We start from the raw sequence: 15,981 nt of genomic DNA, 5'->3' as shown, positions 1-15,981 counted from the left end.
CTCTCCTTCTGAAGTGAACGTACGGGCGCTCTCGCTTTGCTTTCGACTCGGCTTCATTGGAAGCATCAAGCGGAACAGATGTGTGTTTCCATTTAACAAGCGGCAGAAAACAGCTTGAATAGATGAGCATGCAGGAACAACATGTTGCGTTTGATAGATCCTCCTTATTAATGTTTGTTTAAAAATACAGTGCAACGCTGAGTACATGACATGTAGAAAAGATGGCAGGCAGACCAGATTCTCCTGATCGGGTGAACAGGAACAACTGGAGCTGCCTCGGAGTAAATATCTGGTGCTTTGATAAAAAGTCGAAGAGCGGGACAACTTAGCAACAACTGCGGAGGTGGTGACACCGTTGAGAAACTACAAATACAATCTACAGTTTAAATCGATGACATTATGGATGGATTTGACAGCGATGGTTTTGGTCTCAACTTCAAAGGAGAGGGGTTTCTGCTCCAGGTCTGACTCACGCCTCTGATTGGTTTCTACAAACAGACAACACATGATGTCACATAAACAAAGTGGAAATACTTAGAACTGATGAAAATAAACCTATAGGATGATTACATTGTGTCTTTTGTTTAGCTTCACCGGACGGTTAAACGGTGACGAGTCCGACAGGGAACGAGGAGAGGGAGGGAGGGGAGTGACAAAAAGGCCCCGATGTTCGGTGTTTTTATGTTTAGTAAAATGTAAAAAATCTTTTAAAGTAAAACATGAAATGTGAATACAGAGTTGGGAAAAATAAAAATGTGCACAAAGACGAAAAAGACCCGCCAAAATAGAAAGAGAAGCAGCAACATTAAAGTCATGTCATCAACAATTGTGTTACACAGAAGGTGTGAGGTCATAAAAACTAGGGGGAAAAAAAATCAAGTCCTATTTTGACGTCCTACAATAAAACAGTATGTAGCCAACTGGGCAATAAATAGAGAGAAGTGTATACTGTTCTAACCAGTTTAGTATGTAAATCGAATTGCCACTGCTTTCCAAACACGTTTCCTCCAACATGTTTGGAACCCTTTGGCAGTAAATCGACACCCTAAACGACAGGATTAGGGGCTCAACTGGACCGGTCGGACACCGGTCATGGACACAGTCTCAGTTCCTCAGGTCCAAGTGGACGTGAGGAGACATCTGGATGGTACGGTGAGATGATCTTTGGCGTTTCAACTGAAAACAGAGACACATGCAGTCACGAGCATTGTCCCGTTGTTGTCTTCGTCCTCATCATGTGCACATTGGAAACAATTGATTCACAGAATTCAGAGCAGACCTCCTCACAAACCGTACGGGAAGGTGCCGTATTTTGAATGCATGCAACCCAAGACAGTATCTCTATGCCCGTCAGGCCCATCGGGTCTGAGAGCCTCGGCATGTGGAGGGGCGGGACAAAGCTGCTGTGTTAGGGAATGAGACCGGGCTGCACACCCTGCTCATTGGCTGGGGCTTCCACCACCACGTGGGGTCCCAATGCTCCTCACTCACGGTGGGAAGAGTCCTGAACACGGCAAAATAATATGAAGAGAGAAAATACAGATAGATGTTAGATCTATAGAGATACTAGGCGGCAACATCCGGTTCTGCCGAGTGATGCCAATGTGGAAGTGTCTTAAAACTTGCATTATCTCTAACAGCAATCAGGGTTCTTCTTCTACTCTTCTGGTTGTATAGAAGTCTATAGAAAATGACTCTACTTCTCTCTTGATTTATTCCCTCAGTAAACATTGTAAAATTAGTTTATGGTCTCAATCTCTAGCTTCAAGTCTTCTTCAATACAGCATGATGTTCATTTAGTAAATTATGGTCCATTGAGAGTCAAACAGACTATAGAGGAGGGTATGCTTTAAGGCGGGGCTACTGTGATTGACAGGTCGCTGCCGCTTTTAGAGCCGTACACTACGTCACTGAAAACCAATGGGTGACGTCACGATGATTATGTGTACTTGTTATACAAAGTCTATGGTAGATAGAGACACCACAACCCTCTTCTAGAGGGTCATAAGTGATGATGGAGAGGGATTACGTTGTATCAGTTTATACTTTTTTTTTTCAGGAAATTGTTGCATATTATAACTTAAAAATAATTAGCTATTAGCTATTTTCCCATATTTTTGTGTCTAAATGACCAATACGGACAACAATTTCCAAAAATGTGTCCAGTATTGGAACGAGCTAAACGAGCTGGAAGGCCCAATGTAACTTTATGTCCACTAAAAGATTGTTATTATTTATAACGTGTATAATATTAGTGTCTGACAACATAATGGAAAGGACCCCTACAGAGAATAAATGTGTTACCTTTAGCTTAAACTGTTTGTTATTGTGTGTCTCGCTCAAGGTGAATTCTCGCACTGTAGATTGAATATCAGGCAGCAATAAGTCCCACATTTTTACAGCATTCATCCTCTGTGGTGAATGGCCATTCTCCAAGCTGCGTGGCCTTGCAGCATCTCTTTCTCTCTCTCTCTCTCTCTCTCTCTCCCCTCCTCCGCTCTTTAACTTGTAGTAGCACTTCATCCGTAAACACGAATACACACGACAAATCAAAATTCAACTCGAAGTCCTCATCAACGTGGACAAAATCCCCACGAATATTCAGACGTGGCAACACAACACTAAGCTCCACTTTCAGTCCTCCAACACAACCAACTCATCACCTCGTCACATGTCAGATGTTCCCTCGAGTGAAACTTATATGACGACCGATACTTATAATGACAATTGCGAGTGGCAATAAGCATTTGAAGCGGATGCACATTGGCGGTGCCAAAGTGCACGGCTGTGATTACATTGCATGTGAGCGTGTGCCGTCTTCAGCGCTCGCCCTCAACACCGGACCAGTTGGTTCCCACTAGTCACTCAGACAGAAATATCTAAGTTACCCTTTGACTTAATGAGGCTGCTGTGGGAAGCCAACAATAGCACCGTTACTTACCTGCATGTCTTGTAAACATATTCATTTGCAGTGGTTATAAGGGAAATTAACTCTAGCAGCAGGTGCAGAAGTAGATGTTAAGTGGAAATAATGAGCTTGCTTTTTCCACTTCTGTCCGTTTATTGTTGAGAGAACATACAGTGTGTACCTTAGTAAAGGATGTTTAAGTGGACTTTCATAAAGGCATCTCCAGTAAGACATATGTCGACAGAAATCTAAGAGTAATATCTATATCAATACAATTTAAACAACCACGGCATCATCCCAACCGTCACGTTATTTAATGAATAGAGAATATATCATACCTGATATTACATTCAATGTAATACCACTGAGGAGTATGACAATCAGCATTTGCAGAGCATGGTGGTGAAAACACCAGTAGCCTACTACTTATTTATACTTTAAATATTTTCCTCATTGTCATAAAATCCCAAGAAATAAAAAAAATATTGAATCCAGCAAAAAATTCTCACAAATGAAACATGTGAATTCCTTCTCATATTTCCAAAGCTGGTGCCCTCCAGCTCGGTCAATGTTGGCTTTAGCTCACTGACTCTGCAGAGATTCGTTATGTGCATGTGGCCTCATGTCCATTTCAGTTCATGAACTGTAAACCTCCAGCATAGCCCCAAGCCAAACACTAGAGCCAGCAAAAACATATGCAAGCAGAATAATAATAATAATAATAATAATAATAATAATAATATTAAGAGGTTCTCACCTGCTTGACATCATATCCCAGAAGAATGTAGTTCAAATCTGGAGAAACTGCAAACTTTGATGCCTTAAAAGTCACCTGTGGGAAGAATAAGAGGTGGATGCGATATCTTAAAATGAATAATTCCTGAGACACACACAAAAGGAGTTCTCAATGCAACGCAGACATCGCTCTCCAAAACCAAGATTGGCGTAACAAATCACAGTGAAAGTTGAGCTGACCTTAGCAGGGTCAATACCTGCCGAGGGGAGGGCTGGGTTGCCATAGTAACAATGAGACATGATGCTCTCAAAGAGTAGAAAGCAGAAAATACAATGTTGCATACAATAAAAAAATGTGAGATCATTGTAATTTAATATTCTTTAATAAAACCAGTTTAATAAAAAACTGGTGTCATCTTGTTAATGTTAGATTTGTACTTCATAAAGCTTTATGAACCCCAGTAGAAAAGAGGGAAACCTTCTCAATGCACTGGAAACATAGCTCACGCTTTAAGAAACAAAGACACACTCACAAATGTTGTGTTCTTCAGCAGGAGCTCTGTGTCGTTGCTCTGCGTGCTGACTTTCATAATGTCTCCATCCCAGCTTCGAAAGATGATCTCCTCATCTGAAAGTATAAACAGGCGTGCTCTTAGTACTGCGTGTCATATCATCATATTTGTTTATTGTTTCTAAAGGGTTTGAGCATTTGAATGAGCAATGATGTTGATAGATTGACCCTGCACCAAGAAACAATTGATTTGTGGTCGACAGAATTCTAAATGGGTCAACCCATTGTTATGTGATTATTGTTTTTGTAGGAAAAAGAAAAAAAAAGTAAAATCCCAGAGTAAATGAGTAAAATGTCATGTTTCTTTGCACGCATGTTGAAATTAATTTAAAAAACGGAGATTTCTCGACAAGAGCGGTCACAGTGATGGTATGCAGTCTTGACTGCATTCACCTCCATTAACTTTAAGCGATTCACAATAGTGCATGTGTTGCCGTGGCAACCTCAGCCACATGGATTTGCTGTCATGCGGGGCTCAAAAGTGTGCATTATTTACGAGGCCACTTGATGTGATTTGCATACAATCGAAAAGCCACCCGACCACTGCTGGCATCTGGAGCTCTATATGAGACCGACGAATAAACAAGGATGTGTTTTCACTTCACAGCTGATGTTTTCAGATCGATTGTTAGAGCGTTGTGTTCGGAGAGTTCACATTCAAAAGACACATTTAACATCTTTGAGATGTTTCTCCAAAACTCTGGATTGTGTTCACTGACATCATCATTCAATGGTTATTAGACATGTTTCACAACATATTGTACATTCATGAATTACCCCCTCTGACTTTGCCGATCCCCGACTCTGTGTTCTTGAGTGAAACATCTCAACAGCTATTGGATGGTTTGACATCTGGTGCTCACGTCCAGGCCTCGCTCAGGATGGAGTGTAATCAATTCAATTTCAATTCAATTCAATTCGATTTCAATTCAATTCAATTCAATTCAGTTTATTTTGTATAGCCCAATATCACAAATTACAAATTATCCTCAGAGGGCTTTACAATCTGTACACATACGACATCCCTGACCTTTGACCTCACATCAAATCAGGAAAAACTCCCCAAAAATAACCTTTGACAGGGAAAAAAGTGAAGAAACCTTCAGGAGAGCAACAGAGGAGGATCCCTCTCCCCGGATGGACAGAAGCAATAGATGTCATGTGTACAGAATGAACAGCATTTACAAAGTTACATAAACACATTACATGAATATGACAATGTAATCCCGTTCATGATCCCTTCACTTTTCATCGAGCGCCATCATCGGGGCAAATGTTAACGCACTAGCACACTACTAAACATCAATATGTTAACATTGGTATTGTGAGCACATTTCAGGATTTTGGCCTAAAATCAGCCCCAAGGAACCCGCCGGCATGGCTGCAGACAAGCCTAGTTATGAAAATCTTTTCATAATATATTCAGCAATATCTGTGCATACCAACCATAGTATGGTTAAATCTCGGATTGTAATAATTGTGGTCATGGCAGACTATGGATAAGGATAAAAGCTGAGGAAAGGTAGCTTGATAATATGAATTGATAAAATGCAAACTCTGCTACTCAAGCCCTTCAGCTTATTTTTCATTACTTTCAGAGTCGCGACACAGAGGAGAGCACTACTTTCTGCACTGAGACTGAGTTGTTATACTAAAATCTTGACTAATTTGAGGTATTGGTCCTTCCGGAAAGGAGAAAAATGCCTCAAGTGGATCTAACGGAATTCCTCTGTTGATCATATTGAAAGCCTACATCTAATATTCTTGGGAGGGGTTGAAATCGACTCACGAGAAACACGCGCAAGAAAATGATTAGAGAACGATAGATGCCGAGGATGCCCCTGAGAGAAGAGTGTAAGACAAGAGAGACGAAAACAACAATAATAAAGACTCATTTAGGAGGATCTGTCATAGGCAGCTGGGCTCAGGGAGATTACACTTCAACTTCCAACAGTGGAAACAATGACAGAAGTGCCTGCAATAACTCCATTGTAATCCCGAAACAACATTACAGTCCAGAGAGGCCGGAAATTCCATTAATGCATTTGACAGGTCTAAATCATTTCAGGTCCCCATCTCATGTAAATGTCAATGAATACGCTCTTAAGGCATCAATCTCAGACAAGAGGGCTATAAACTAGCACACACTCAAAACACTTGAGAGTATTATGACAGGAAAATGAATATGATAGACAGATGGATTGCTTGTTTTCAACAAGAATGGGAATCTTCAAAAGGGTTCTTGTCATTTAGAAAGTGCATCAAACCACAGTCCTCTCTGCATATTGTATATGCAGGGCATGTATCAAATCGATGATTGTATAAAACATCTCACAGCAAATGTAATTGAAAAATGGGGCTACTGTCCTCCTGAGTTGACAACAGTTCCATCTATAAACCCTCCGAGGATAAAGGTGACACGCAATCTCAGCTGTGATTAAAAGTGTCTCAGCTATCAGATGGTTTGTCTCCGTTCTTTAATGCCAAGAATTAAAGGAAATCTCCCGTTATGATGCTGATGGTGCTCTTACCCAACCGATGGCAGGTGGGATGAAGAAAAGAGTTTTAGATAACAGTTTTGAAGCCTCGAGTTCGCAGTTTTCATCAGTTTTGTTACCAGAAATAACACGAGAGGGTTGAGAGTTCAATAATGGGACCAACATCATGCAATTAACTTTGATGAAGTGAAAACGCACTGTGATAGGGTTAAAGTTCTAACTCCCTGCTGTAGAGACCAAACATAGAGACTCTTGTAAGTCTCCCAACTCTTTGGACATGCAATGATAAAGCGTTGCTATGGCTATATTGATATCTTCATTATGTGGCTGTGTGATTGCAGGTTTGAACATTGGAGTTAGGAGTTATGTTCTGACCCTTAATACATTTAGGATGTTTATTTGGTCCTGATAAGTCCATAGCACTGAACTGTAGAGACCTTGAGTGACAGCTTTCACTTTACACATGGTCCTTTGATTGTTAACCTAAACTATATACGGATATGTGCAGCTTGAAGTGAAGAAAACTAAAAAAGGTACATTTAAAAGTACAAAGTACACTTCTGCTTCGGTTGGGACCACGCTATCAGCTATAAATGCTGTATCAGCGCATACAGTGATTGGACGGCCTTATTACACTGATTTTTCTTTTTGTCCGTGCATTTCATTCATTGATTGCTCTCAGGATGTCATTTTTTACAAAAAAATAGCAAACGTGTTTTTGAAGAAGATAACCAACCCTTCCTTTGAAGGAATACGTCACCCACAAAATTACCATTTCATTACTCCACCCCCATGTTATCTTGAACTTTTGAATAAAACTGTTTTTTTTCCGCCTCCACAGAGAACGAAGAATCCAAAAATGGAGAAAGGTCTTAGTGAATTTAAGTAAATGTGTGTGTGTAGGTGTGTGTGTAGGTGTGTGTGTGTGTGTGTTTTTTGCTGTTGTGAAACGCGGCCCCCATTTACTTCGATTCATCAAGACTTTTTGTCCTTTTTTTCCTGATCATGGTTCATCGAGGAGGCATGCAAGCAAAACACACGAGCTGAGTAACTAATATACAGGTAGATGCTTTGTAGGTAAAGTATTTCTTTAGTGCAAGAGCATAAAAAAGAATAATGATAAGAAATACTTCATTCTGGTGATTACATCGGTTTAAACAATGTACAATGTTTTGTTAACCTAAAGCTGCATTAATCAATATTTTTAATATCAACAATTGATTTTATGTAGTATAGAATACTCATTTCTGCAGATATACTGAGCTTTTTAGCTTTTTGTTTGGCTTCTCATCAAATAAAATATAAAATATCAATTTACAAGAATCAAACTGCCAAGAATCGACAACTATTTCGCACACGGATTGCGAGGATGACAGAAACACAGCAAACTGACAGAACTGTATCCTGTGCTGTAAAAACCATTCAGATATGTCATTCCCTTCAATAACTGCACATCAAAGGAGATATAGGTTGTTTGGGAGAATCCAGCAAAGACATGAAGAAAGCTTTCGGAAGGTTCCTCGAGGACTTGTGTTCCCGTCCTCCAGAGACATGCGAGACGTGTGCGAGCATTCGAGGGGAGCACATGTGAAAAGTCGAGTATTCAGAAGTGGAAAGCTAAATGAGGAGCCGGCCTCTGCACACACCAACACGAAGAGCTGAAGTCACCATTCAGCAGAGAAAGGAAGAAGAAGAGCACCATTCCACTCATGGTGTCTGAAGGAGAAGAGTCTCGTGGATGAGCATTCGGATGGTGACTCACACATCTCTGACTCTGACCCCAGCCTGGAAACACACTGATATGGCTCTCTGCACTCACAGTGCACATGGAGGCGAATAAATGATATTGTTTTATTGTTACATACTGCAGTTCACGTTGATATTTTTATTCTTCTCTAAATTCAATCTGTAACATCTGTGATTCACATCAGGAACTTCATATCACACAGACTGTGCTGCACATAGATGTTTGAGTGATCACATGTAAGAAACTGAGCTTTGGCGTCGGAGGAAAGAAATAAGACTATTAAGTCATACTTTAAAAAAAATCCACAGAAAAACCCGGTTTTGTTGTTTGACACAGTTGGAAAAAGTTCCATAATGATTCACCTCTTATATGGTTCTGTTGAGGTACTGCAGCACTTGGTTAAGGCCAGAGAAACATTGTGGTCTTGATTAAATTCAGAAAAAGTTGCGTTAATTAACATGTTCTCCAAACCTTGATCTTTCTCCGACGTTAACTAAAGAGATTGTGTTGGCTAACAACAGACAGGCCTCAGGATGTGAACCCTGGTCTCTGGTTTCTCAGGGTGTGTACAACACCCAAAACCTATTCCCAGGACTCTGTTGCTGTACCTACAAGCAGCGCTTGATACGCTTGAGGAAAAGGCAGCTGTCTCTCAAACAAAAGTTCAACATGCCACCAAATTCAATTTGAAAGCTTTTGATGTTCACAAAATGACGTGTAAGTGCAGCTGATGTGCTGTGTTTGTATGTCTGGACACTTTAAAGGTTAGTCATGGGGCAGAGTGTTTTACTCCAACCCCTGGGACTCTGGCTCAGGCCCTTGCTTGAGAATGACTGCCGAAGATTAATAGTAAATATATATATATATATATATATATATATATATATAATATAATAGCAGCTGCCCTCGATGGACTGGCGGCCTGTCCAGGGTGTCCCCTGCCTTCGCCCTATGTCAGCTGGGATAGGCTCCAGCGCCCCCGCGACCCTAATGAGGATAAGCGGTATTGAAAATGGATGGATGGATGGATAATAGCAGCAGTTTTTAATCAATCAGACCTCTCCACACACAATGCTCTATGCAGTGGCGGATTTAGCAAATTGGGGGCCCAAAGCGAAGGTATGTATGGGGCCCCCCCATCCGATCTTTAAAAGAGAAGGAAAAAAGATTTTACCGACTGAATGGTGAAAAAAAAAAAAAACTTCCCCTTTAAACCCTGCATACACTTCTTTACTCCAAAATGAAGATGGAAAGCAGAGAACACACAAAGTGTAGCACTACACAAACTAATAGTCACGATGGAACCGAACAGAGAATAAAGTTTCAGATAACACCTGTCTTTGCCAAAATGCCAGGAAAACCAGCACTGTTTATTGTGTGTGTGTGTGTGTGTGTGTGTGTGTGTGTGTGTGTGCGTGTGTGAGAGTGAGTGAGTGAGTGAGTGAGTGAGAGAGCTGTACCTGTAAAATGATAATGATAGTAATAATAAAAAACATTGTCACCAACTAACAATATGGTCTATGAACAAAATTAGCTTCTTTCTTCTATCGTGAAGTGAGAGGATACCAAAAAACAACAGCAGTCCATCATTGGGATTAAGAAATATGATTTTTTGCATTGTTAAATGATTACCTTCTCTCTTTTGTGTCTGTCCCTTCCTTTCTCTCCCTCGTGTTTCTCTTCCTCCGTATGCCTGTTTTTACTCTTCCTCTCCTCCTTTTTCTGCTTTTCTCCTGTTCTTCTTTATGACTGTGTTAGTGCTGAGTGTTCCATCTGCTTTGGTCTCTGTCCCTTACTCTCGTCCTCCCTCTCTTCTTCCTGTATTTGTTTGGTCTCTCATGTTAACACCAATCTTACTCTAGTTCTGCTCATAGCACTGGGCTAGGGCTATGAGCAGAACTAGGCAGTTGACTCAAAGCCCCATCATCGACGTCATCGTTGTCAACGTCGTCAATAACAATGTGGGTGACAGTGGGCGGTCCTCTTCATTGTCTCGTTATCCTCACCTAGCGCCACTTCACAGCTAGCTGCTGCTGTAGCGGCGTGTTCAACGCTGTGGGCGTTCCTGCCTGTATCCCCAGTAGCCGTAAAAAGTGTGTCATCTTTGGCAGCGTTTCTAAATATTTATCGGCGTCTTTTCTTTTTTTTCTTTTAATTAAGCTGCTTGGATAACTTTGTTTCATTTGTGCTTTTATTCTTGTCTTCTGAATCGTCTCTGTGTAACTTCCAGTCCTCCTGTCACTCCGGTCACTATCGTTACCGTTACGGACTAGTCCATTTCATGGTGAAAGTAGGGGTGTAGGGCCACGACAGATAACCATGAACTGGACATTTTAACTACTACTTCAACGTATTTCTTAAGAATATGAATACAATTGACCCTGCTTTTGAAGCGTTCATGATGATAAGGGGCTTTTTCTTTTCTTTTTTAGGTTGGTTGGGGGCCCCCCTACTACGACCACTGGTAGGGGGCCCCAAGCAGCCACCTACCTATGCCTCTATGTTAAGACCGCCTATGGCTCTATGTTGACAACTTCAGACTGTATTCAGGTTGCCTGTAGAATGAGTGTAGTAACACAATTCATGCACCAGATGGAGACAGACCGTATTTTGACAGGCGCTTGCAGTGTATTGTGCATATGTTCCGACACGTCATGAAAATGAGCCATTAGTTGCATTGATATGTCCTCGAACACAACTTTTGATCTCAAAACAGCAACGGTAAAACGTGATTTATGGTTATGGCTGTTTTATTCCCGTCTTCGGCTGCTAGTTCAGTGAGATTCAGTCGTTGTGTGGTGCGCTTTGAAAGTGGCATATTGTCTGTTTGGCTAGCATGACGTAGCAAAACTGCTGGCATTGTTTGTCTCCTTCCTCAACTAGGAGAGACAAATGAGAAGAAACCCGGTGACCACCACAATTAACTATTGTAAAGAATAAAATACCTTCATGAAGGTTTATTTACCATGACCATGAACAACCACTGCTGTCATGTAGAAAAAAAACACATGTGACAACTTTTCATAAAACTTCATAATTATGGACAGTGTTAGCGGCTATGTGAATTCAGCTTTGTGACAGATTTACCACTGATCCACTTTGCATCAGGATCATGTATTTGGAAGTTTCTTTGAAAGAGGTCATCCAGTGTCAACTGTGAACCGAAGGGTTTACCACCATCATCTACAGAAGGAAAAGAAAAGAACATTTCCTTTACTGTCAATCTTTATTCAACAATCAGACAATAACAACAGACATCAATACAATTTGACTGTTTTTTAAATTTAAAGTCTTAAAATAAAGTTACAAATAAACATATTATAAATCACTTTTTCCACATACAAACACACACAAAACCAAACTGTAATGTTATGAAGGAACAGGCAAAGGATACAGTAATATTATACAAAGACAAGAGGCTCTACTGCATCTGGACAAAGCTTCATGTTTCATGAATGATTGGAATATCAAGTTAAACCACTTAAATACAATCCTCCATTCATCTGTGACCCTGACAGTCTCTTATATCTGTAGGGAGCCTCACCTTTTGACAGCAGAACGATGGACAGACCAATGAGAGAAAGCACTGCCACAATAACCAGCAGGGAGATGCCGATGCCCTTCCAGTTTCTTTCTGGTCCGATAGGTCCTAGGTCCTACACAACAAGGGAGACAAATCGCATCAATCAATCATGTAAATAATGAAAAAACAGCCACACTAAGGAAATAGATTCCCCCAGTACGGCAACCTGCTGAAGTGTCCTTGGTCAAGACACATCACACCAATCGGTGCACTGGTTGACTGAGCCTATGCATAAATCCAAGGTGACACAGAGGGCACAACTTCCCCCTTTGGGCATTGATAAAGTACGTAAATGGTAAATGAACTGTACTTGTAAAGCGCTTTATCTCGTCTTCCGCACACTCAAAGCGCTTTAACACTACATGACATCATTCACCCATTCATACACTGATGGGAGGAGCCACCTGCTCATCAGGACTAACTAAAATTCACACACCGTAGAACAGCTACCGGAGCAATGTTTGGGGTTAAGTGTCTTGCTCAAGGACACATCGACAACCCTGCTCACCACTGAGCCACAGTTGTACGTAAGACTAAAAGCACCCACCGTGTTCAAGTTGCTGAAGCAAAACAGTGTTTGTTCCCTGGCTTCCCTGAACTCACTGTTCGGATACTCTAGACAAAAGGAGATACTATGGAAAAAAGGCCATATACATAAATGTGTGAAGTATCAGAATATTCAAGTCCACCCATCGCTGTCAGAAGAAAAACTAAATATTGATACTTAATACTTTTCAGTTTGTGAGCTGATTATTGTTTGATGGTATCACACTGTGTACAAAATTTAGCAGCAACCCTTTGAATAGTTTTGTAATCCGCTGCTTTCTAAATAAAACCGCTCAATGCCATTGGTTTGAACACTTGGAGGTCTTTCTCTTCTTCTACCTTCTTTTATCAAACCATTCAGCGTGATATTGTTGAACATGATGAGGAAGTAAGAAAGGTGCTGCACAGACAATGCTCTGTAAAAATAAAACGAAAAGGACCACCAAGGTTCTCTGCCCTGCTCGACACCCTGTGAAGTTGGTTGTCACAAATTAGCAGCTGCAAGGACAGCTTCAAGGATCAATACGCACATTGACTGCTCATTGGTCTCTGATGAAATACTTCCAATCCAGGATAGAAAGCTGAAAACCGGCTTGGCGACGGAATCATGATAATATTTCAGGAGTTACAGAGCTGAGTGGACGGGTGATGATGCATGGCTGCAGAGTCCCCTAGCTGTGAACGAGCCATTGCTTGTGATGGATATATGTAACGGCAGGTCCCAATCGGTGGCATCTATAGACAGTAGAGGAATGGACACAGTCACGGTGAGATCACCCATTGGTTTGTGGAATAACGGTTTTGAAGCCTCGAAATTTCATTTTGGCTGTCGCCATCTTGGTGTTTGACTGTTGCCAGAATGTTATTTCTTCAACCAGATGTGTCACAAGAGCAAAGTGAAACCAAATGTGACCAGAATGTGACAATGTACTTTCATGAAATGAATAGACACAGCGAAAGGGTTAACGTTATTAGACAAAAGAAAGACAACTCCCAGATGAGAAAATGCTCTGGTAGAGACCTGTCAATCACCTTGTAGCCCCGCCCTTAAGCATACCCGGCTTTATGGTCTATTTGACTCTTAATGGACCATACTTTACTAAATGAACATCATGCTGTATTGAACAAAACCTAAAACTAACGATTGGAACCATAAACTTGAGTTTACAATATTAACTGAGGTAGTAATCCTGACATTAGACATTGTGTTTTGTTGTATTTTACTTTCTCATCGTTTGATGTCCCGCAGACCCCAAATGCTTTGTGTACAATTATTGACAGTAATTGCAAAATTCACAATTTAAATTGTTATAAATAAGTATTTCCAATATCTATAATATTACCACACATAGGTTAGCACATGATGAAGATGATTCTATTATGGAAAATACCATAAAGCATTGTAATCAGACTGTAACATAAATGTTTCTCTTCTTTCTCCATGAAACTAAACTAAACCTGCTACTTGGAAAAAACCCAGAGGCTTGTGGAGTCGTCGCTGTTTTCACTCTGCAGAACTTGATGAAAGCTTTCACAGTGTGAACGGGACAGAACAATTCTGTGAAGACCAGGTCCATTTCTGGACGCATCTCAAGCTCTTTGTCTTCCTGACATCAATTATGAAGCCGTATTTCAATTGCAGCGACAGAGCGGTGTTATAAATAAATCCATCTGTTTCCATACCCCCAAGCTACCAAAATCCTGTTTGTGTATTTATGGATCTATTTGCTTTCCAAGTCTTTTCATTGGGGGGCAGATTTGACGATAAATATCCTGGAGACTTTCCATCCCCCCTAGTTCTACTCTTGGTGGTGCCCAGCAAACAATGTGGGCTATGTAGATAACTGGCAGACTTTCTGGGGAAAACCTGATCTGATGGAGAGGAGGCATTCATCCCACTTTGGATGGAGCGGGTCTCATTTCTGCAAACATGGCCAAGTTGATTAACGGACTTAATCCATGACAATCTAGAGTTTAGATCAGGAAGCAGAAGCAGAGTTGTAGTCTTAAACCCTTCTCTGCACTTCCATTCGAGCAGTTACCCACCCTTAACCTTAACTCTATAGAGACTGTGTCTGCCCCACGGCCACTTAAATTAATTAAATCAAAAGTAACCAGAAGAGGAGTCATACAAAATAACCTCATACAAGTTATCACCACTATTTCAGCAGTGCAACAAAACAGGATAATTAAATGTGGACACCTAAATATTAGATCTCTGTCATCTCAAGCTGTATTAGTAAATAATTCAATATCAGACAATCACATTGATTTATTGTGTCTTACTGAAACCTGGCTGAGTCATGAAGAATATGTCAACCTAAATGAATCAACTCCTCCAAGTCATATTAATACTCACATTCCTCGAGGCACCGGCTGAAGAGGTGGAGTAGCAGCCATCTTTGACTCAAGCCTATTAATAAATGTGCTGTAGCTAAATTTAAAGAAGTGATTCCTTCTGCATTTGATTCAATACCACGTCTCAATGTGACGGAGGACTCCTGTGCTAACTTTAGTCCGTCCCAGATTGATCATCTTGTCGATAGTGCTACAGGCTCACTGAGTGACACTAGACTCGATAGCCCTTCTGAAGAAGAAGACAGTGAGGCAAAGGAGGTTTGCTCCCTGGTATAACCCTCAGACCCGCGGCCTAAAGCAAACTTCACGAAAGCATATGGCGTTCCACCAATCTAAAAGAATCACGCTTAGTTTGGCGAGACAGTCTTAAAACATATAAAAAGGCTCTTCGTAATGCCAGAGCAGCCTATTACTCCTCAGTAATAGAGAAAAATAAGAACAACCCCAGGTTTCTCTTTAGCACTGTAGCCAGGCTGACAGAGAGTCACAGCTCTGTGGAGCCGTGTATTCCTATAGACCTCAGTAGTAATGACTTCATGAACTTCTTCAATGAAAAGATTTTAATCAGAAACAATATTTTATCTGAATCAGGTTTTAGAAAAAAAACATAGTACAACCACAGCAGGTCCATCTCGATGTTACCTGCCTTGATAACGTATCCCAGAAAGGATACCTCAGGAGGTGTGTAACTCACATTTCTCAGCTTTCGCGAACAAGTGGTTCTCCAGAAGTCTTTGGAGAACTTGCCCTACATGTAACACATGTTCCTGTGGTGACTTGGAGAAGATAAGGATGTTGTTTAGATAGACAAAAAAGGAAACAATGATCAGGTCTCGGAGAACATCATTGACCAACCCCTGGAAGACAGCAGGGCCTTTGGTGAGTCCAAAAGGCATCACTACATATTCATAATGTCAACTAGGAGTATTAATTGCTGTCTTCCACTCGTCCCCCTCTCGGATTCTCACCAGGTGGTATGCATTGCGGAGATCGAGTTTGGAAAAGACGGTTGCCGCTTGAAGAAACTCAAAAGCA

At 40.9% G+C, this 15,981-nt stretch overlaps 1 protein-coding gene across 1 annotated transcript in view; it reads right to left on the bottom strand.

The window, feature by feature from the left end:
• Positions 1–15,981, bottom strand: part of LOC117750026 (inactive dipeptidyl peptidase 10-like) — a 53,400-nt gene that overhangs the window by 34,602 nt on the left and 2,817 nt on the right. The window contains exons 5-8 of the mRNA XM_034560869.1: positions 12,004–12,115; positions 11,547–11,642; positions 4,177–4,271; positions 3,666–3,740 (exon numbers count right to left, since the gene is read on the bottom strand). Of these exons, the coding sequence (XP_034416760.1) occupies positions 3,666–3,740; positions 4,177–4,271; positions 11,547–11,642; positions 12,004–12,115 (378 nt within the window). The remainder of the gene's footprint in view (positions 1–3,665; positions 3,741–4,176; positions 4,272–11,546; positions 11,643–12,003; positions 12,116–15,981) is intronic.

This window comes from Cyclopterus lumpus, chromosome 21 (assembly GCF_009769545.1).
Source record: "Cyclopterus lumpus isolate fCycLum1 chromosome 21, fCycLum1.pri, whole genome shotgun sequence".
In the NCBI taxonomy this organism is placed as follows: Eukaryota; Metazoa; Chordata; class Actinopteri; order Perciformes; family Cyclopteridae; genus Cyclopterus; species Cyclopterus lumpus.
Note: the sequence above shows the minus strand (reverse complement) of the source record. Positions and strands in the feature narration are given on the sequence as shown.